General features: G+C 37.6%; 1 protein-coding gene across 6 annotated transcripts in view; it reads right to left on the bottom strand.

Moving 5' to 3' along the window:
- Positions 1–24,841, bottom strand: part of LOC100748489 (sterile alpha and TIR motif-containing protein 1) — a 140,535-nt gene that overhangs the window by 17,545 nt on the left and 98,149 nt on the right. For 3 of the 6 annotated variants that reach the window (XM_024367599.2, XM_024367596.2, XM_024367597.2), the window contains exons 2-5: positions 8,147–8,281; positions 4,406–4,626; positions 3,297–3,561; positions 1,105–1,272 (exon numbers count right to left, since the gene is read on the bottom strand). In XM_024367599.2, the coding sequence (XP_024223367.1) occupies positions 1,105–1,272; positions 3,297–3,561; positions 4,406–4,626; positions 8,147–8,281 (789 nt within the window). Of the gene's footprint in view, positions 1–1,104; positions 1,273–3,296; positions 3,562–4,405; positions 4,627–8,146; positions 8,282–9,745; positions 10,391–22,428; positions 22,734–24,583; positions 24,826–24,841 lie in introns of those variants that run through there. The other 3 variants (XM_024367595.2, XM_024367594.2, XM_012385556.3) reach the window with 3 other exon arrangements.

Genomic DNA, 24,841 nt, shown 5'->3' with positions numbered 1-24,841 from the left:
TAGTTTGGTTGTTGAATTTCATTTGTTCTGTTATCAAACTTGTGACCATTAGCATTGCGTATTCGTATGTCATATTAAAATTTTCTTACTTTCATAGCACAAAGTTTCCCAACATACTAAGAAAGCAATTATACATATCTATTAGGTATGTCATATTAAAATTTTCTTACTTTCATAGCACAAAGTTTCCCAACATACTAAGAAAGCAATTATACATATCTATTAGGTATGTCATATTAAAATTTTCTTACTTTCATAGCACAAAGTTTCCCAACATACTAAGAAAGCAATTATACATATCTATTAGGTATGTCATATTAAAATTTTCTTACTTTCATAGCACAAAGTTTCCCAACATACTAAGAAAGCAATTATACATATCTATTAGGTATGTCATATTAAAATTTTCTTACTTTCATAGCACAAAGTTTCCCAACATACTAAGAAAGCAATTATACATATCTATTAGGTATGTCATATTAAAATTTTCTTACTTTCATAGCACAAAGTTTCCCAACATACTAAGAAAGCAATTATACATATCTATTAGGTATGTCATATTAAAATTTTCTTACTTTCATAGCACAAAGTTTCCCAACATACTAAGAAAGCAATTATACATATCTATTAGGTATGTCATATTAAAATTTTCTTACTTTCATAGCACAAAGTTTCCCAACATACTAAGAAAGCAATTATACATATCTATTAGGTTGTTCGCAAAGTTTCTTTCGTTTTATGAGGAAATAATAGACGCACAACGTTTTTTGTTTTATATTATTTTGTCGAATTACGTGTTAATAACACTGCAGGGTTAGGAGTGAAATACATCACATTTCTAGACCTCAATTTTGGAATTCCCAGATCTCAATCGTAGAGCTCGCGAGAGATAAAGAATCTTTATTGAAATTCTACAGCTAGCTCCTAAAGCTCGCGTTTAACGAATAAATTCATTCTTACATATCTGCCTATTCTGGTTCTTGCTATGCGCCACCTTATTAGAATGATTTATCACGATCTTCACGGTAAGTTAAGAGGTTCTAATGTATGTGAAATACGCGAGAGTTTATCAAACTGTCGGAGACAATTTTATGGTAAACTCACCCTTGCAGCGGCGACGCTCTTCTCAGCGGAGACGCCATCGAGTTCGACGCGCGCCCTGGCCGCCGTCGCGGCGCTTTGCTCCTTGTACGAGACGTCGCCAGCTTGTAAAGCTCTCATCTCGGCGCTATTTGCCGTCGCCTTTTCAGCGCTAAAGCCGTCCGTAACAACCTGCAATTCAAACGAATCGAAGATTAATAAATGTCCATGTTACAGTAAGATCGGTTAATTTTTCAGTCGCCCAACCTTCGACATCTCGTAACCTAACTTTCGTCTTTGCACAGAATGATCAAACTCGTATTTTATGAGATGTCATCAGTCTTTCGTGTAACAACGAAAGAACGAGAAAATGTCGTGTATTCCAGGGTCCAGCAAGAGAAACTATCAAAAACGAGAAAATGATTCGAACAACCCTATGGTAGGGTGATTGGACTCAGCGAGGAGGTATCACACGTTTGATAAGAGAATCGCAGAATTTGTGGAATAAAGCGAAACATTGTCTTCAGATGTCCAAACTCTGTCCAAAATCGCGCCAAATGGCATTGGCGCAAGTTGTCTGGTTCTACGGAGATTTACGCTCAATGGACAGACACAAGTCTAATTTCGTTAAATGGCATTGGTATGCGTCTGGCTCTAAGAAGATTTAGATCCAATAAACAGACGTGCGTAGGACGGAAAAAACTTTTCAGGAAAAACAAAAATTCGCTTGAAAAATATTCACGTGTGAAATTTTACTCGGGACGTAAATGATTTAGAAAGGTTAATGAGATTGAAGGGATTGATGGAGGATCGTTAATTTTTCGACTGTATTATTCTAAGTTTGCGAAAGAGGGTGGAAACACCGACCTTGCCATGACGGAAGTGAAGTTAAAAATATAATTCAAGCGGAAAGAGTTCAGCTCCTAAGGGAATAAGGCGTGACATTAAAAATAAGCGGCACGAAACCGACTATCATTCTACGCATAATACTATTACGTATAATAATATTATGAAAAATGAAATGCCATCTTGGATGATTATACCATGTTCCGAGATGTATACAGCGAATAGATACGTCACTGATAGCTTGGCTAGAGGAGTTACCTAGAGATAGACTCGAAGTCCTTGACCTAGACTACCTAGAGGAAACCGCACCTTCGGCCAAACATTGCGCAGCATCGCGATCTCCACGAGACATCGATTATTTCACGCGCAATTTCGAACAGAAAATGATTCGATTCCAAAACTAAGTTTTCATCGATAAATTGTCACAATTAGAGCTTCTAAGTCTTCTAAGCTTATAATAATAAAATGATCACGAGACTTGGCGAGATTTAGAATGTATTATATTATATTATATGTATTGCATTGTATTGCATTATATTTCATAACTTTGAAAAAATTCTTGAATCGATAAAATATAATTTATTGTAATACTATACATCGCTTTCTCCTTGTTTCCTTTTTAAGTTTTTAAGCTCTTTATCGATTAGTGTTTAAAAAAAAATGAAAGATAAATTGAATGTCTAGATAAGATCGTTTTTTATAACAAGTACAAAGACACAGTAGAAATTGTTCGTTGTAGGATTTGGCTTTGTTCTTACGTGACACGTGAATTGCAATTTTGTGTTTTACCTTACTGACGATAAACTGCAAACTGAGTACTTTCAATTCTTCAACTGCCATACTATAACTTCCAAACTGCTCTATGTAACACAAATCAACACAGTATGGCACTTCACTTGATTAAAAATCCCAAAGAAAGCCAAATTTTTACCCGAATTACTTTCCCTATTTTTAGTCATCGAAATACTGCTTCTCTATCTTTCACCAACCTAATCTACAAAACAAAAGTATCAAACATCTGAATCACTATCACTTTGCCACTTGATATCCAAATCACGTCCTTGTACAATTGAGCCAATATCGTTAATGAAATTTTACAAGCCACAAATTGCAAATTATCAGCGATACTAATAAATCCTCTTTCATAATAAACTTGACAATAAAACAGGTGACGCTGTACACGTAAATGTTACAAATTAATCAATTCTACTTGACGTATAATTGCACAATTGAAAGAGACAGGATCAAACTTGTAATTTCTGACTTTTACTAATATTATCGTATGCTAAATTATTATTATTATCGTTATACAAGAGAGCTGTTCGCTATCCTCAATCTAATTTGTAAAACGAGAATACCAAACATCTTACCTTCGTCTTGGAAGCACTTGTCATCTTTTTCTGTTCGAATTTCATCGTCTCCTGTCCAGCAGGTAGGTTCGTCATATTCGAAATATTCGACATGCTGATCGGTGGACTCATATTGTGAAGATTATTCAGTGAGTTCAGAGAGCTCAATTGCGAGGGTGAACCTCCTGTTAACGTAACTGTTCCCGTGGCGGGTGGTGGAGTGTCTGGATCCGGAAACGTCACCAGTGGCTCCGTCAAGTCACCTTCCTCCGTCCCGTTTCCATCTCTGTGAAAAATACAAAACTGGATTTTGTAAGGATTACGAGCAGATTTTCGCGCGTTTCGTGTTTATGCGATGCGAGGAACGCGAGAGAAGCTTTGAAAATAATCGCTTAGCACGCGGCTAAAACGGGAATTTGCCGGTTATAAATAACGCGGTGGACGTGACTTTGCTGATTACGAGAGAGAAATCGAGTCTAGTCGCAGAGACTCTTCAATTCGTGAAGTTTCGATCATTGCACGTTCCAATTTTGCACGACGATTTAATAGAAATCTAATCCTGTACGGAGGATTCGTTAAATTTTATACGACAATTTATTTGAAGATTTTTGACAGCTCAGTGGTATTCTTGGTAAGATGTCAATTTAAGATTTCTCCTAGACACTCTATGGCACGAGAAATTGCTATTAATTTCATTTACCTTGATTTGATAGGATTGATTTTTTCCAAATTTTCTTAAATGTACTTTTATCTTCGTTCGTAACAATCCTAATTTCCCAATCAACCACAATAAATCGTTTTTTAATCTCGAGTTTTATATAAAATCTTAACATTGATTATATCAAAGATTTTATCTTTTATCAACATTCCAAATGTCAAGAAACGTATCGCGGAACTTCCTCTAAGCGACAATTCGAGATTCACGGCTCTCACTGCTTCTACTATTACAAAGTATACTTTTAGAATTGTCGCACCGATATTAAACACGAATAACAAATTATCACAATAACAACATAGTGATCCACGCGTATACAAGATGATCGATCATCATAAATCAATGAAACAATTTACTAAATATATAAACGAACGTAAAACGAATATAAAGAGCAATAATAATTTAAAGGACCTACCTATCCACGAGGTTCTCCATGCTGTTTCGCAATCGTTGTGAAAAGTTCGTGGAAATATTGTTCTTCATTTCGGATATGCCGCGTTGAAGTTCTCTTAGGTCGCTCTTCATGGAGCTTGCTTTCATCTCACTCGATGAAGACGAGGTAAGAATCCTCTGCGAGGATTTGGCCACCCTGCTCGAACTGCTGCTGCTGCTCTGGCTCTGGTTCGTCGTCAGCATCTGCCGAGTCAAAAGCCGTTTACGTTCTATTTAAAATCCACGTGAGATGACTCACTCTCGCCTATTCGTCTCAGGCTCTTCCTCTCTCACTCTCATTCTCTCTCTCTTTTTTTGTAACCGCTCTCTCAAAGTACACCTTTGGTCTCTGTTTTTCACGCGAATCGTCCCAGTCACTTTTCACAGATTTTTCCTTCTTGTTAAGCTGTTTGGATCCAATCCATGACATTTTCGCGGTTATTGTGCGTGTATTGCGAAAATTTACGTTTCTCGATAAATTATGTAATTTCGGTGATCTGATTTGTTTCAGGGAAATTAGATGACAGTGTTTTAGGGAAGGTAGATCAGAACTTACGTTTCGTATTTGTGTATTTGAAATTTGACAAAGAGGAAATTTTAGATAGAAATCGTACGCGGAGAAAAATTTTAAGCACTCGATGATATAAAAGATCACACGGCGCGACGAAAGATTCGATTATCGAACTGTTCTCGTTATCGGATGGTAGAAAAATCTACCGAGTAATTGAAGGTATAAACTATCGAAGTGAAATGTCATGTCAAACAACAGAGACGGTCTTTTAAATTGCTTTTAAATTAGAGAAACTTTATGTGACACTTGATACTCCGTAATCAGCTGCATATATCAGTATTCTACTTCTGGCACACCCTGTATATCAGACATTCGAACGCAGCGGATTATTTCCAGTGAAATCAAACTCCGAATAATTCATTTGCCGTGGCAACGATCGATTCGATGGTTATTTCAAACAAACGATGTAAATTTATTTTCTAAATACTCTAGGAAACTCTAATATTCAACAGATTCTCAGAACATTCCTAGGAACGTTCGTTAGAAGACGAGTAAATTCAACGTCCCGAGGAAGAAGAGATTATGAAGCGATTATGAAGAGATTATGAATCCTTGAGAATGATATCCTTGAAGATCGCAGGCCTGCAAGTCGTATGTTTGGTTTCGGTTAGGTTAAAAAAAATTCACGTGGGCAAGAATTACGTAAAGTGAGAAGGATGCATAAGATCGGTGATTACGTGAATATTTCTTTAGAGATGAAGAATTCCGACTAAAGAGAGATAAGAAAGATCGGTTTTTAATTCGAGTGTCTGGCAACTGTACGTACGATATTGATGATCGTGATCAAAGTTTTTAAAGATTTCAGTTTCACTTATGATAACGATGCAAATGTTATGAAAATATAGAGTTCAGAATAAAATTATTTAGAACTAAATTTTAAATTGATGAATCTTTGTATCATTCGATCGCTTGTGTGTGAATTTTTGTATCGAAATCCCATCGTTCTAATTTACATTTAGATACACAGGTGAATTTTCGTATTGAGAATTGCGAATATTTAAATGCTTGAACTAACAAATACCATTTTAAAATCTGGTTCATCTCTTAATGAATTCTCGGTAAATGAGCCATTAGTTCTCAGTCATAATCTGAACTTCAATTTTTTTTCCACTCATTGATACAAAGAATGTAAGAAATTCTCAAATAATTACCTACTCAACAGACTGCATCAAAAACGATCTAATTATGATTACGCGACGATCGTTACTTTCGTCTAATCGACTCATCGATGCAAATAGACTATCAAATAAAAGAAACTATTTAAATTCTCAATATATCACTGCACTTTCAAGAACGCTGCCTCGAAACAAAATACACTGATGAGTATCGAAAGCTTACTGACATGAAAATCCATTGAGGATGGAATCAAGGCGTAATTAAAAGAGAATGTTTCGATGATAAGGGTATCAGTGGGCGGTACTGAAACACGTGGACTCTACATCATTGCATAATCGGTCGATTTTGACCAACGAATCGCGTTTCTAGATCTTTATATTATAATTTCTTAATAAAATAGATACCCTAGACTCTCCCTTACTTTCAATCGAATTTTGATCTTATTCCAAATTTTCTTCGCGATCTTTTGGTTAATCTTCTTTCTTTTTAAGCTTCTACCGAGGATCAGAGTCACGTGATTGAAAAGAAATACGTGACCGAAATTATGCGAGGGTTCAACGTTTTCCACGTGTACCAATTGGTGCCAAGAGGATTTTGCTTATTGCAACTAACACAGATAACAACTACAGACGATTCTATCTTAGTACAATTACATATATATAATTTTAGTGCCCATAAAAAGCGAAGGTATAAATAGTTTCAACGAGAACGTGTAGGTAATTCTGTTTCAAGAAATCGCGATATCCCGTGACCGAAATAAACAGAAAATAACAGGATTTGAAAGTAGGCGCGTACAAAGACCGACGTGTACTTAAAGTTTCATTTTGAACAAACGAAAAACAAACACACAGTTAGTCATATTTTAATAGCAACGAATGTATCGAGGAATTTTTATCTTTCACGCTGTTATATTGTTACTATAAAATCTATTTCGAAATCTGCTTATAATAAACGCCTCACGCTTCGTAGAGATTAAACATATTTTTACTCGCAATAGGTTTTCAAAATATCGATCATGCCTTATCAAAGACGATAGCTCGGTATTTTCGCTTCGCTGTCGTTGAGAATTTTCTCTTTCTAAGATTGTCTGTGAGTTGTTCTGGCCACGTGGCGCGTGATACTTGGTGAAAAGTGACGTCGATTTAATTTTGGAAATTCGTTCAAGCTGGTCGCGGAACCGGGAGGCGTTCCCGACAGAATAATTCCTAGTTTTCGAGAAATTCGGGAAATTTGGCGTGGGTGGGAGGCGTCGCGTCGCGACGCTCTAGTCGAATTAAAGGTCATTCTTCGTCATAATCTCCAAATAGAAAGTTCGATGGCAGCTTATTAAGTCATTCTTGAGAGACACGCGTTAGGGAAGACGGGGTTGCGGCGATTAAAACTCACTCTTGGACCTGAATTTTGCCAGCTCTTGGCAGAGAAACATGTGAACGATTAGATGTAGTTCGTGCAGTCAAAACAGTGGTTACATTTAAAAACTTTCAGTGCAATCGATAGCCTGGTACGTAGTTTTTTGTATTTTGATTTCTTCCTATTTAAAAATTCGTTTCACTTATCTGGCAATTAGATTGGTGTTTACGCGAATGTTTATGCATTTACGCGAGATTGAATATAGAAAAATGTACGCCGTATACAAAAATGTAGATCATATAAAACATAACATATATATATAGATTGCGGATGTTTATGCATTTATACTTCTGTAAAAAACACAGAGTTCGTTAAACATGCAAAGATGTATAAAGTATTCAAAGTATAGCACTTGTTACAAGATTCAGAAAAATATAAATCTGCATAAATATGCAGTCTAGTCATACAGATAGTTATATATTTTAGAATTGTCCGTTTGATTGTCTACTTCTTTAGAATCGTCTAGTTTAATTGAAATACAAATATTTTGCATAAAAATCCAGTCTATCGATAATCGTTTTTGATATACATTCCTTAATATTTGTATCTTCTTTTTTATTACGTATGTAACTTTGTTTGGTGTTTTATTTTACGATTAACTAATTAAATATGTAATTGAAAATTTACCTGTGACGACGAAGTGACCTGTGGATGATGGGTAACGTGGCTCCTTCCGCTCACCATGTTGTTCTTTTTTTGAAAATTCTCCATAACAGTGTGCATGTCACCGTTTTCCCCTCCCTCCACTGGGAACTCCGACATCTGCAATAATAAACCACGTGGTTAATCATCAACTTTCATTGCTGGTTCCTATTGTTTTCGATGTATTTATTTCATTTTATTCTCGAATTTAAAACAATTAAATATCGTATAACATAATCGTCGCACTAATTTATACCGACTCAAAAATAGTGTCAAAAATCTATTATCGTATGAGCGAATTTAACGACAGAAAGTTCGTATAAGTCTGTATATTGTAATTTGTTGTCGTACACAAGTACTATCGTTCACCGTACGGCACACCAAGTACAAATGATCGAACTGTGAAAAGTCGCTGCGACTGGAAATCAGGCGAACAGCTACCACCCACGTGCTCGTTAATTGCACACGACCGATCCACCAGCTGATCCCGGATCTTGAAAATTCGTTGAAAAGTGGTCGGCCTTTCTCGCTTCATTAATTGGCTCGCGTTTCGAAAGCATATTGGTATAACGCGTGAAAAGTATTATGGAAACGAATGTTTGTCGCTTGCACTCTGAGAAGATTACCGAAGTCCAGTAAACAAGAAGTAAATACGTTCTTTCTTAGATTCGACCTCGATGACGCGACCGAGAAATGCAACTAGAGAAATACACTGCCGTTGTTTCATAGTGCCGATGTTCGAGTGAGGTTAGACTTGGTATTAGAGGAATAAGAGAGGAATAAAAGAGGAATAGGAGGAAAAAGAAAAAGAAAAATAATCGAAGTGACACGAAGAAGCTTCGTAAAGCTTTCGATTCCACGTACGGCTTACGAGCACACTTGGACGTTTCTAGGAAAAAGACATGCGAGATATGCGAGTCTCGCAACACGTCTGTTACGTAAATGGAACCTTGTGGTCAACGGAACCAAAGGAAACACGTTCGCATACCGCTCGCGCTTGTGTATCAACACACCAGCATACACGCACGTCGAGTACCCGTTTAAAAAACTGCTGTGGCAAAATGTAAACAGAGTGTACTCGCGTTTAGTACACGTGTAAACGGAGAGTACACGCGTACTCTATATTGACATGCGATAGTAAGGCGAGACATTAGTTTAGCGCTAATTCAATAATTGTTGTTAGAATGTCCTGATTTGATACTAATTCTATACATTAGTGACACCTAAATCGTACCATGGAATAACATCAAAGTTATCAATGAATATTGAAAAACCTAAAACTTTCAAAGTTTATAAAAGGAACGCTATCATATTGTTATATAGTATTAACTACAAGGACTGTACGGTGATATTTATCACAGGTAAAAATTGATAAAGATAGCAGAGAAAATACAAAGCATTCATATAAGAAGCATTACTTGATTACATAAATTGTGTACAAATAGTTGTCACATATGAAAATTGGCCAAAATTACTTGGTATAATCAACGAACGATCATTCAATCAGTGATATAAAAAGGTTAAGAGAAGAACGATACGGTATTTAAACGGGCACAGTGGCGCGCGAGTGGCCGAAACACTAACCATTTGACAGTTCAGCGAGGGCACGCACACTTCCTCTTGCAACCTACTCCTCTTTACTATCTCTTCTTCTCCCCGCCATTGCCTCCTTATCGTTTTGAGAACCTCGATCGACATGTACTCGCAGCATCCCGATGCGATTCCCGGATCTGCACGGGCACTGGCGTCACACGGAACGATATTCGTTCAATTTTACGTGTCATCGTTACTTGTGGTTTTTGACTACTCGTGTGATTGTTCTTTCATCCTGACTACGAATTACGCAACGATGACTTTTTAATCAGATCCGTCACTTTCGTAACGGGGAATATTGAACGATGATCGATTTCGATGGATGATTATGCTGGAGAACGTATAAATGAACATAAATATAGATCGCGAATGCCTTATGAAAAGCGTGATCCTCGTTTCAAAAAAGAAGAGATAAACAGCGAGGTCTTCCGTTCCTTTTCTGTGGCTGGAACGTCAATTTTTAGAAAGAGAAAGAGAAATCACGTTAAATATCTCTGATATTTCTAAGGCTCTGAGGTACACGCAGTCTATATTTCGTATATCTATGAATGAGTAAAATGTGTACCGGCTGACACTGAGGACACACACGTAACCGGCAGCCGGATTGATAAGTATCGCGTGACGGTCAGACTCGAACTGAGCGACTGTGTCGCGCTGATGCCGCGAGAGCCGCGATCGTAGCGCCGCCCTCCCCGCCACGGCGACCCCGCGAACTTATGAATTCCGCATAGCGAACGCGCACGTGAGAAAAGCCTCGAATTAAGAACGAAAACCAGGTCGTACGTCGGGATTCTAGGAAAAAGCAATGAACTAAATTAACGAAGATGTGCTTGACTATTATATGGCGCGTGAATTAATGAAATAAACGCATTAAATCTCTGATAATTGTTATTCAAAGCGTAGAAAGAAGACTACCCCCCTCCCCCATAACGTAAACACTCATGTCCGAATCTCATACCGGAACTACTGGTATAGACAAAATGATAAATTTGTAGTCTCATAGAAATTTAATAAATTCACGCCGTATTTTAAGAAATTTAAATGATCTTTATGTAAAAGATTCATTTCGATGTCGATTACTAATTATTTGGCAATTCTGATGTTAAGCTTTTCGATAATATTGAAATTTAATGAGAGATTTTGGTCATTGTGATAGTTTTTATAAAACCTTCGTAGTCTTAAATATTTTATTTCCAATATAGATATTACAAAGTCATTAATAAGAATTCTATCAATAATAAACGTCAATTTTTGAAATTCCTTTATTTCTTACATAAAACAGATGGCACCATTTTATGAATGGACGAAAGAACGAGGATGATCGTAAAGACGTTATCTTATTAGTTATGCTTTTTTTTCTTCGCCAGAGATAAAAGGCTGGACACTGTACACAATGCGGAGGAGAGTGACGAAAGTTTTTCGTCATGCTAGAACGACCGAAGACAAAAAGTGCCGCGTTATTCGCAGAATCGAGTTATCGTTGTCCCAGTTTTACAACCGCCCCCGTTTCAACAAGGGGTAGCGGAGCAATTAACGGGATCGAAAAATCGATCGATTTTATGGTTTGACTTCTACGAATCTCCATGTCAATTGGAACTCAAATTGGAGAATAAAATTCAATTCATGAAGTTGCTTGTTTATGCTGAACGTAATAGGCTTGTCAATGTATGAGAACGACGACGTTGAAATTGTCACATGTACAGGCTGCCTCGTAAATAACAATTGTAAAGTATTAGAAGATCAGCCGAGAGCTTTATGACAGTGGAATAGAAAATATAGAAGTAAAAAGGGTAAATAATAGTAGAAAATAAAGAAAAATGCATCGTTGATCGATTACCAGACTGTAAAGCTTTATGCATTTGCGGGATATTTAAATGTGGAATAACGTACAGAGTGCACATAATATGCAAAAATATTTAGTGTTCCTTGTATTCGGCTCCATTTGATCATATATGTTATAATCTGATAAAACCGTGCCACAAAGAAACAAGAAATTGAGAACATTACATCATACTCCGGAAAAGCTTTGGACTATTTAGCAAGTTAGTAAAATTTCTTTTTGGAACAACACTCGTATATCTATCACTATCTATTTTCAGTCTGTCTATAAAACTAACGTGTTTAGAAGCGACTCGTGACAGCCCTCGATTGATTTACGTTTCGAGGGAATGTTGGTTTCCTCTTATCTACTGTTCTGGGCTCACAGTGAAGCGCGTCTGAGAATCCAGGTCAGGATTTTCGTCTGTCGTGATACTAAACGAACCACTGAAGGAAGCTGAGAATGTATGCCAGTCGGTATTCGAAGCGAGGGTTATGGCATATGAAACTCTTTCGAGATTTGGACACTCCAGGAAAAGAGACCAGAAGATTGCAATGGAAGTAATTAAACCTTCCTCTTTTCGAAGTTCCATATTGTCGAAATTGAATATAGGAGGAAGAACGAAGATCACGATGCTACCTTTTGTAGAGATAATTTGTATATACAGGATACTTTATCTGACAAACAATTTTTTAACCACTTTGCGGTCACGTAAGAAAAGTCAGTTTCGAACGAAAATTTAACAGTATCGAATGCAACAAATGGCCATGTAATACAATTTTCGCTAATAGTTTCTACTCGTGTGTAGTAATTAAGACTGCCACACACTGCTTGAAATGATATGAATCAATTCTAATATCCACAATTATGGTATAGCAAAAGATCTTTTTTATTTGATATTTTCAACCGTAAAGCAATTACAATATTGAGCCCAAAAGACGATCGGAGAAAGTTCAGAAAGAAGACGCGAACCAACCATATCAAACGCTGCACAACGAACCTCTTCACCAGCGATATTACCGTCATTACCTCTTAAGCTCGGCAACCAGAGCCCAATCCCGTAAGTCATCTTCGATACACTGTATAAGGAACGAGCGACGATGAAGAAAGAAGCAGAGGAGAAAAAGTAAGCAGCTGGGCGATGGAAAAGAGGGACACAAAGACTGGAATGCGGTCTAACGAGGTGAATGTAAGAAAACTCCAACAACCAGGACGTCGAATGTCGTGGAATTTTGGCGAGAGTATACCGGGTGTCCTCGACATACGTGTCGGCCGTAAGAATTGAAAATTCAGTCAACGGATCGAAGATGAAACAACGATAAAAAGTCAAAGAGGAGAACGAAACAGACGGAACGAAAGAAAAAAAGATAAGGAGAAATATTTTCGAAAAGAAATAGATAAGAAGTTAGGTGCGGCGTGCGACGCGCCGCCTTGATAGGTCAGCGACCAAATAATTTCTTTCCAGCTAGTTCGTTAAGAAAAGAAACGATAAATGTCAACGATTGGCGCCATTTGATTTATGGAGTCATAAATGGCGCAATAAACGCTCTGTTACAATTACCACGATCCATTGATCCATTGATCCATTGATTTCCTTTAGCGATTAGATTTTCTTGGCACGATTCGAACAAGTATTGTTGCACGATGTTGATGATTGTTTGAACGTGTCGTGATTACATAGGTACGTGTGTCCCGAGATAAGAATGTGATCGATAGTGAAAATATTATGTAGGTTGTTTCGATCGATAACTACGACTTGACTCGTCTATTATTGTTGGAACAGGTGATAGGATTTTCTTGGATGGTTTTCGAGTGACGCGTGTTTCACTTTGTTTGATTTCGCTTCATTGGGAGTGTTTTCGTATCACGTAGATAATTGTCTAGATCATTTAAGAATTCCATGTATCATTGGTGTAGAAAGTTAATCATATTCGTTAACAGGCTGCCGATGTTTACGCAAATTCATATTTTGAAGGAACAGACTCGAAGAGATGGAATTTAAATAGAAATTTGTCTCGCGAAATTTGAAAATCATGTCAACATGTTCCTGAAGAAGAAGTATATCATGAAGTATCTTTGTGTAAATTTCGAGAACTATGCATATGACTTTATCACACCGGCGTTGACGAACAAGCTGTAGAATGATTATAGAATTTCTACAAAAATTTTGTGAACGCTATTTGCAAATATTTTTCTAATAAATGACAACTTAATAGTTCGTCTGGTTACAAAGAACGCTCTTTTGTACAATTCCATGTGCATCTTCGTCGATTGAAATATCTATAAGAAAAACCTTGATGCCCAAAGGCACTTAATCAAACGCATTGATAAAGTTCAATCGAGACAATTAAAAACATAGTCATTTAACAATAACTTGTCTATTTCGCGTGTGGAATGGAGTCTCAAGGTTTCCAGCTGAGTATAACGGAGACAGTTTCTTGGCGCTTCCGTGTGGCTTCGAGCAAGCAAAAGGTTCTATCACCGAGAGCATTGGCAGACAGCTGTAGGCGTATTGACTCTCGCCAGACACAAAGAGGCGATTCGGAGACGTCGCCTCGTGACACTGTCGTTGTATCGAGAGAATCGTCTGTATACGAACGGGTTGTAAGCTCGTGTTCATAATCCTTGACGAAGACGCCGCTGTGCCGCGCGTTATAGCCGGATTTCCAACGATACAAAGGCTCCAATTCGAGCCTCGTCCCACTGTGATTCTCTTCATCTTGATTTTATTCATTGTTTATGCTCCTTTTATAACTCGCACAATGTCTCCTATTTAAGATCTAAATAGGATTTAATTATTTTGTTAATTATTTGGGAAATGTTGGCCGCATTGTATTTTATTTATTATAAGAGAAAACGAGATGTTGCAATTTACGCGTATAAAATTTGTATCTCAAATGGAAAGAATAAAATTTCTATAAACACGCTTAGACTTTGAGAACTTTCACGCAGTTCTTTGTTCTGTTCTTCTGCAAAGACACGTATGGTTTTCAACTTTGTAGCCTACTTTATCTTTTGTTTAATCACGTATAGAGATTCATCGATGATCAAAATGTCGGTAAGATATTTATTGCATGCATATATTTGGTATATCAAGGAATTAATATACAGCACGATATAATGGACGATCGATTGTTTAAATACTTTCTTTTTTGTTTTCTGCAAGATATAACTTGCCCGAGATGTTTTGTACCTTCTATGTACATTTCCAGATTTGTTTGAAACTTTATCAATGCGATAAATTTGCGACAATTTATCGCGATAAATAGGGTTTCGTTAGAGTACTAGTGAAATTTCAAAATGTTTCACGTAACACGCATAATATATTCATAAAATGTTTCTGCAAGTACTCGAATACTCTGATGAGTCAGTGTGTGTCTACGACATCTTCCATTCGAATAAATCGATACGTTTAAATGGAATCTAAAAATTGAATCTTGCATCTGCACAAGTTTCCTAAACTTTGAACTCGTTTATCTAATCGTACGTATGACGCGAAATGACGCAAATTTCTTCTAATTCCAACGATTTCGTTCGCGATCGAGCTATGGAAGGTGTGTACGGCGTGACGCGACACTCTGTTGCCCGCTCAAACAAAGAAGTCCTCTGTGAGTTCCAAAGGAAACACGTTCCTCCGGTTCTACGCGCATAAAGGAGCTCTCTCGCCTAGCCGAGAGCAGGAATTCCTTGACGACTCGTCGTGGCATTGAGACACCAGAGATAAGAACCGGAGGAATTTCACGCCAAGAAAATCCACCTTACCGATTCCGTGATAACAGGCCACGAATTCTAAAGCAAGTACTAAATCAATTAAAATCGAACGAAGAATCGGAAGAAATATAAAATTACAGATTTGGATGAAGATATAAATGGTGACAAATTTTTTAAATGGGAAATCGATTATTGGTGATATTGTTTATCAGATTAGGGTAATCGTTTGGTAAAAGAGCTTTCGAATTTTAAGAGAAGGTTAAAATTAAATAAATTTAGGTGTAGGTAGGAAAATTGCAAGGGGAATTGAAGAAAATATAAAAAACAGAGAGTTTCTAAACAGTGATAAAATAATCGTGAATTTGTAATCAATTAATCGGTGATCTTATTGGGAAATACGGTTCAACCAAATTCGTCGAAATTTTAATAGAAGAAATTGCGATTAACGTCTAGTGTAGAAACTAATGTTCCGCTCCTTATCGAAACAAAGTTCGAATTCGTTGGAGATCATGATTTCTCTGATTTAATTAACATTTAATTAATTATTATTAATAAATTTAATTTTATAATTAAAGTTATAATTATAGTTTTATAACTATGAATTTTAAAAAAGGTCAAGCAGCTCTAAGAACTGGGGTCCTGAAACGTGTTTCAGTTAATGTCAACGATTAGAAAAACATAATTATGTATATTAAATGTGAAATCTGCAACTAGAAAACTTGTTTAGTCGTTGAGACTATACCCAGTTAAAATATTCTTATATTTAATTTTGGATATAATGAAAGATACTATAATGTAAGAAACGGCTAATAATACCACGAATCAAGTTTGTACCGAGAAGAGGTAGATAATTCTTGTTAATCCTAATTTTTGATGATCGATAATTCTTATCAGCTTTGATATTGTCGAAACTGTACTTATAAATATCTGGCTGCGATGTAATCAAAGCATTCAATGAACGTTTATTAGTAAACAATCGAACAGATCTTTCAGTACAACTGATTTAACCTTCTAAAAATTATTATCTAAAAATATCATTTAAACTTCAAAGTATCTCCAACAAGATCTTCTGAAAATTACTTGATTTCATTGATCTTTTATTCCACGAGAAATATTACGTTTGTATTGTATTTATTTTCAATAAATTCATTTAAATTGCACAACTTTCGTATTCGATTCAACGTAAGAATAATTAAAACGCGAATTGAATTAAATTAATTTCAGTGGAATATATTCAATTTACGATTCGACCAACAGACAAGAGGTACTTCCGATTTGGGAAGTCCAAAGGATCCTTTATGGGACCGGTTTGCGAAACTTTCACGCCAGCCAGAACTTTGAAACAGTCCTTCACGAGCTGGAACAATGAATCTAGAACGGATCAGAGGAAGAAAGAGCACCGTGTAACATTTGACGAGTTGAAAGTGACAAATTGCCGGTTCTAGATGAGAAATTAATCGATGCTGAGGATCTTTTAGGGGCCATTAATTATTTTAAGTAGAAGGAAAGTTGGACGGATTTGGTTTGTAGGCTGTTTGACCTTATTCCTTAACTTCGAAGCATATAGTTTGTACTGTTTATTTTAACCAAAAATGATGTATCACAAAAAGGATTTATCTTAATTTATATCAAAATGAAACTAAAAGATATTTAAAAAAAATCCCTGAGAAGTTCAGAAATTCAAAGACCCGAAATTTTCAAATTTGCGAAATTTATATCCTTCTTTTTCATAAAAGTTTTCAGAAGATTTACGTCACGAGGAATGGACGAATTATTAGAATACGAATTCTTATCTATATTTTACTGAAAGAAAATCTAACGAATTTAATCTGCAAAAGAATTTCAACGACCGCTTCTCTAGAATTCCTTCTGCCCACTTCACATAAATTAATATTGAGAAATATAATCAGCGTTTGAATTCCTACACGCTAAGGATCACATACACAGCATTCAGTATCGTTGTCTTTGGTAATTATAATAACCAACTTCTCGTTCGAGCTGACCACTTTAATAGGAAAAAAAATGTGATCGGAATAGTCCACGCTTCGTTTCATCGTTAGACCATAAGCTACACACATAGTGTACGATAGAAGTTGAATGGGCAAAAAGTCAATCGAAACGATTAAGACATCGGCAATTGCGCAAAAAAATGGTGCGTTCGACGATTATCGGTGGCGATGCACTTATATCGAGCTTATGGCATTCGGCCAGCGCATTCTGTAGCCTTATATAAGAGAACACAGACACAAGGAACACGATGATTACATGTCATTAGGTGGAGCGCGCGCTGCGGACCGATGCCTCTCGATTTGGCAACTGCTTCAGCATGATTCGAAGGCTGACCAAATTAATTAGTCGCACAAATCGTCGCTTCAAGGTCGCAAGGCCTTACCTGAATCTTAATTGATCGATGTTCCGTCGTAAATTCCCCTAATTTACCTTTGGAAAAATGCTCTTCATTTTTAACGCTAACCTTACCAGATCCGGTCAAATGACCGGTTTCAAAATTTAATTAAAAATTGTACGTTCGTCGATATCTCTTTTGTTCGTTCAACTTTATGTAAATTCTTATATTAACAAAAATTGAAAAGTTGATTAATTAACGGAATTTACGTGAAGTCAGACGAACAAAAGGAATAATGATAAGATTTTAATTAAATTTTGGAACTGGTCATTTGACCGGGTCTGGATGGAAATGGAGAAATGGAACTTAAATATAGAGAATAATTAATAAAGTTATAACACGTTGAATTGAATTTTTTTGATTCTAAAAAATAATTCTTCTTTGACAGGTGGATAATGTAGGTACGATCAGTTGTAAATTTAATTAAGACAGAACGAAGTTGGAGGAAACAGGAACTGGAATGATTCATTAAACATGAATCTGATAAAGCGCGTGATAAGTATCGATTACATACAGCAAAGACAAGATGAATCACGATCGCACAATCGCGTACTGAACAATCAGTAGTTGTTTAGTTAACAGATGCTGATTACAGCGGAAGGAGGAACAAGTTGCCCACTCTCTTAGCACTCTTACTACGGGTAAATATTCCAGTAGTAAAAAACTTAGTGTGCAAATCACGAATTCGACGATACCAGACTTCCCTTCTGTGTTAAAAAATACCTAATATTTTACCGTAAACACATTTATTAAAATGAAAGATTAATGCCATAGCCAAACATTTCAAAGCTTTTAAAAAAAATAAAAAAAATGAAGTAACCACCCACGTTGAAACTATCGAAGCTACCTTGCACAGCTCATCCTATCGTCGTTTCTTTCACCGGTTAACTCTTCAATTACCTTTAACCATGCACGCCAATTAAATTGCCCGTTTACCTCATTTAATCGTCGCTCAATCAACAACGTTCTCCGTTGCGTAAGAGATTCGTCGAGTCTCGTTTTATTCGGACAATCACGGATTCGAAGAGAGGGGCACGTGAGTGGAGGCAACGGTTCCAAGAAGCGGCGACACGGTAGCCAAAGAAACGGCACGAGACGAATCGCTACCGAGAAGCGGTCTGTTAACCCGTTTGCGACCGCTTGAACACGATTTGCGTCACCGTGTCGGAATATTGGCGCGGAATGCGCACGGAGAAGAGGCATCCAAGGTACTCGAAGAGGAAGTCTGGTTCTTTCGCGCGTCCCTCGAGAGGACAGCTGAAACGATGTTGGAATAACACTCGAATAGGTTACGTTCGATGGCGTGGTGACGAAACGTGTAATTTTGTACGAACCTTTCAACCGTATTTTAATACGCGTACATTGATTTGTAATTCGATGAATTGTTGTTATTTATGGAATAATTGGTAATACGGTATCGAAGGAATTTTCGCTTCATAATGATATTACGTAGAGATCGTTGTATCGCTTCGAGGTAGAGCACTCGGATAAGTAAATCGTCGAACAGAGTAACGATTTATACTATTAATGTATATCGCGATGAAAACAATGTCTTTATCTTTGATATCTAGAGACGATCGCGAGAGACATTTTTGAAAGTGCTTAGTCAAGTTTGTCTATCTTAATCGACGATGTTTTAAAGCAATGATTCATACGGATTCTCCGTATCCTACTAGTTATTATGTAATCGAATATTTTGACGTTTATCCAGAATGTTAAGGAACGTCAATATTATAGTACGGTGTGTCATTCCCTCCGTTTCGAAACAAAAGCGTATTCACTTTTTACGTTGAGGAATGAATGAACGAGGCATTGTGGAAGTGAAAGTGGGCGACTGTGAGTAAGACGGTGGATGTTCTGGTATACGGATGCAATCGAGTTGTAGTAAGTTTCGATGGGAAATGCTTGCCGCGTGCGGCTCGAATTCTCAAAGAGTGAAAAGAAGAGAGTTCACGTTTTAGTTTCTATTATCTTAACGTTCGAATGATTGACGATGAAAGTGCGTGAATAGAGGAGATTCGAGTTTGAATTTCCAATTATGGCCACAGCGTCTCACATCCTTTTACGATTGTCGTGCAATCGAAATCATACATAGATTAATCTACGTATAGGATATCTTATAAAAAGTGCAAAGAAATAAATATTTTATAATGTATATTACAGTATTTTATAATGTTCCGATACACACACGTCTGATGGTGAAACACGATACTCGCGACGTTATAAAATAGAAATCTTCTCAACGTTCCTTCACACCATTTTAGAAGCAGAGAAACGCGTATTAAATAGCTACGAAATTTATACGATAACACAAATCATAACTTTGCTCTACGATAATTCATCTTATTTCACACCAAGGTACAAATTCATTTCCCTGTTGCAATTTTATTCAAATACAAGATCAAGAAGATCAAGAAGAAAAATACAAAAAGAAAATTGCCAAAAATCTTGATAAACAGCGTTTCACAAATTCCACGCGGTTACTTCAACGACGCAGCTACGATTCCTCGGTTAATCCGCTCAAACAGCCTCAGTACGATCAATCGCATCGATGCATTCGTCCCAAGATTCCCGCTATTCCCATTTCATTCACCTTCGTGGAAGAAATCGAGGCGGCCGAGCCACCTGTCCCCGCGCGATCGTCGCTTTTGCTATTCCGATCACAGTCGTTCGTACGAGCACGAACCAGAAGTCATCACAACAGTAAACACCGATTAGTCATCTGGCGAACTTAGAAAACCTGACCCCTTCGTTGCAACGTGTATGCAATTCTATATATAAACTTTACAATCTAACCGACACATTCGTAGAATAACCGTACGTTCAGCATCGATTCCTAGACAGCGAGTGGAGTTTGATATGCCTAGAATGTATATACGTGTGTACTCGTGTATGACATTGCGTGTGGTTTTAGCGCAATGATGTCACGCCGTTGTAACGGATCGTGACGCGGTGCTTTGATTGCCTGATGGATGGTTACAACCGCGAATCTCGTTTGTGACCGAAACAATGACGCGCACGAGAGACCGTGACGTTGTGATTAGGCTGTGTGCACATATAGCGCATCATCTTCTTTCGTAGAATTCTCTCGTTCGTTCGTTCATGATCGACGTTGTAAAGTCCAACTCTTTATCGTGGCCGTTAGGCTATCCAGATTAGATTTCTCCTCTCTGTTAACAACAGCTTTTTCACAGCTACCTTTTTCTTTTCGTCTCGATCGGCAACGTGCATCGACGTGGTGTGCATTTCGACTGGTGATAAATGAGAGGTGCGAGTGTTGAAAGGTAAAGAGATGCTCCGAAGTTGAAGCGAATAGAGATGCGAGATACGTACATAGATTAGGACGATGGAAATTTTGTTTTCTTTTGCTTGGATCTGTAGCTTGTTTGCTTTCGGATGTGTAACATCGAATGTAGCGATAGGTGAGTCGAGATACGTCAGGATTGGAAGTTTGTTGGACTCGGGTTGAGAAGTGGTTGTTCGAGTGATAAAAAGAATCGAAGCAGGTAGAGACGCGAACAAGTTTAGGTAGATGAATATTATTTTTATACAATGAAATTGATACCTGTTTAATCGTGTAGATCTTGTAGGGAGAACTGTACTATTTAAAGAGAATCGTACTATTTTATGAAGATCTTATCACGAAGCTATTTCAACGAAGGGTATTATATTCAACTTTTTCATTACAATTTTTTAACGATTTTTTAGAGAAATCGTTCCGAATGTCTTGCAACGTATCCAAAGGTAAAAAAGATCGTAAAAGTTCAATGTGAAAAAATTATGTCAGTCTAATGACAAGATTGGATCGTACAGGCCTGAATACAGAATAAGATAAATAAGCTTTAAAGTTAATAAACGTCCGGTGACTCACGGACTGCGCACTCCGTACTTCAATTTAAACTAAAACAGAACTATTTCTTCATTGAAACAATAGATGTTAAATCTTTCTCTTTAAGATAAAAAAAAAAGAACGTTCTGTATCGTCACAGTATCCAATTTGTAAATCTCGGCTATTCGTCGAGCGCAACAAACGAGCTACGACGAAACGTCATCGTTTTTGAACAAACAACGTAATACATCATTCACCGTGGCAATGAACGAACGACACAGATCGAAGTCAGCTTCCTTAGAAAAAATCGAAGAGAAGAGAAGGAGAGAGACAGAAAAAAAGAGCTGGAAAATCGGTGAGTCAGACGCGACACTCCGCCGAGCGAAGATTAATTTGTAAAATTTTGAATTCTCTCGACACCTACTCAAATAGAGTATGATGTCATTCGACATGTTCGCGCCAAACACTCATTGCGAAAATATGCGTAATTACGCGAACGAGGGAAGTCATGTCACTTATGATCTCGATAACGAGACGACGACGTCGAGATTAATTGCTGCCTCGCTATCTAACTTTCCTTTGACACGTACCATGTTTACTCCACACGTGAATATTATTTATATGCGGTTACATGACGTTGCTTTGTCATAGTTAAAAGGAAAAGATTAGACAGCTAATAACGATAACAATAGGATAATGATAATAGTGTCTGAAGGCATTTGAATGTATTTGAAACGTATGTACGGGACTGAAGATTCTTGCCAATTTTAGTTTACCGAGTGTACGGAACTCGAAGCAATATGCGATCCAATTTTGTTTATATTATCGATCATCGATATAATGTAATCTTATAGCGGACTATTCCATTTTATTTTCTTTAAGCGATCCTTAAAGCGAAGATATAAACTTACCGATTTGAGAAAAGCGCCCCTGCCCTTGTACAGCAAACTGCTGTGAGACCTGCTGCTTCCATGCTTGTGCAGCATGTTCAGTCCCCGGTCGACGCTCATTCATAAATCTATTTTGACTCACTGCCACGCGAAGAAATTTCAACCGATGTTCGATAATTGATCGTTACACAGCTCCTACTTTTTGTTATTTATCACGTTCTATTCATAGAATCTTCAAGGACCACTCGACTTCGACGATAGTTTCGCAGGTCATACAGCTCTTTCCGAACACGATCCAATGGTCTAGTTATTTTCCCAGTTACGCACTGTATCATGAAAACAAACACGACGAAACGATTAAAATTCGCGAGTATTTCTTTTCCTTATAAATTTCTGTTTAAAACACGCTGAATTTTATTTAGTCGGTAAATGGATTGATCTTTCGCTGTGCAATGAATTTACGGTCGCGAATAAAGTCCGTTATCAACGAGGGAGCAGTTCGTGGGACGCAAATAGAACGCCGAAGCTGGTATCAAAATTATGCGTGCTCGAGAACGTTGTTTTAACGACTGAAAATTACGGGACAAGATAATAATTTCGTGGTAGGACCAATACAAACAGATCGATGGGATTCGCTTTCCACGGTTTTGTGACACGCGACCATCATCCCCCTGTGAAACAGCTGTCCAAATAGAGACGTTGTTTTCCCTGCGATGGAATTCCGATGAAGCTTGAATAAGCGAGGAATGCAGCCGACGAAAGTGTTTTATTTTCCAAGATACGTACGTATTTGAAAAACTATCGAATGTCTACAACGAAGAGGACATTTCTGTTAAATCTTGGATTTGTGCTGGTCAAGGTTCGGACATGTTTGACAAGAATACATCGAAGAATTAGCTTCTTAAATATAAAAAAGAATTTAGAGAATTCGAAGAAGATTTCTCTTTTCGAACGAACATCGCTATCTCTAAGAAATGTTACAGACTGCGAGTAACTTTAACATGAAAAGTCAACACACATTGTGAAAACGTTTATAATGCAAACTGCAAAAGATCAAAATCGCTGTCAATTAGCCGCGTTTGGGAAGAAAAGAAAGAAAGATTGTCATAATACGCGTGACGCAAGAAACAGAAAGGCACTTAGAAGGTTTTATCAGCGTAGCTTATCAGCGCCGCCGATAATATTCGCTGTAAGAGACGCAGATAAGGAGCGGTTGGATTATTTTCGATACCGTCGGCCAATTTTGGCTGCGTGCATCGACGTTTGGCTCGCGAAGGGAATCGAAACGTCCTGTTTCCGGCCGAGGAAGTCACGCATTCAGCGCGCCATATCGTCTCGTGTTCGCGTGCGCGGCTAGGAATGCACGTGGCTTTTGTTCTAGCCGGTCTCGAGACGCGTCTCTCCTTGCCTTGCATTTCTATGCAGCCGATCATGCGGAAGTAGCTCACGCACGTCACATTACGTAACCGTCGTGACCGAAAACCTGGCTCGATCGAACGTTCACGTGCCTCGTGTCGTTCGAAAGAACCTTCGGACTCCATTTTGTAACTTGTAACAAGAATAAGTCGACGAGAAGAATCGCGCTTGGAATTTGAAACGTAGGATTCTTTTCATCGGGATATTTTCTCTTTTCGATACCACGATAAGCGTCGAGAAACAGGATTCTTTAAATTATAAATAAATAAACTAAAATAATTTTCTATCAACTTGACGATCGGTGGAAAAGAATTAACCGGAATTGACTGTCTCTTTAAATAAATCGTTCGTTTCATAGTACAGTTTTTTTTGTTTTTAAAACGATATATCTAATAATGACATTTCTACGAGTTTCTTATCTCGTAAGGAATAATAAATAATTTCTTGTTAATGGTATACGCTGAATTACGTCTCGATTAATTACGCGCGAAAGAAATGCGTCGCGTCAGAATGGTAACACGTTAAGATGTAACAACGGTGTTGCGCAAGCCACCATTTCGGTCACGACACCTCGGCGACAACGAAAGACCAATCCAACACAGAAATTGATTGCATTAGATAAGACGTTCGATCTTCGTCTTTGCCTGCGAACTATCTTCGCAGTACACTTCCAATTTTCCACGAAATCCTCCTCGTTCACGATACAACGATAACTCGTTCGCTTCGACTCGATCTTCGACGATTTCAATATGTAACTCACTTGTTAAATTATTCGTTTCGGTCCAACCTCAAACGAATTGAATTCGGTAAAAGAAGCATTCGTTTCGATCATCGCACGAGCTCCACCGTTCGCGGACTGTCGACATCGACGCGTTCGTAACGTACGTATAGCGAAGGCGAAAGGTGATCGAACTAAATCGTTCGAACAACCATTCACCGGTACACGAATGGGTTTAGGTCGTTGTAAGGAACACTGTATCGATGGCCGGGGCAGATTCGACTGGCATTCGATCGGCTC

This window comes from Bombus impatiens, unplaced genomic scaffold (assembly GCF_000188095.3).
Source record: "Bombus impatiens unplaced genomic scaffold, BIMP_2.2 scf_0321, whole genome shotgun sequence".
In the NCBI taxonomy this organism is placed as follows: Eukaryota; Metazoa; Arthropoda; class Insecta; order Hymenoptera; family Apidae; genus Bombus; species Bombus impatiens.
This window is presented reverse-complemented; position numbering and strand designations above follow the sequence as displayed.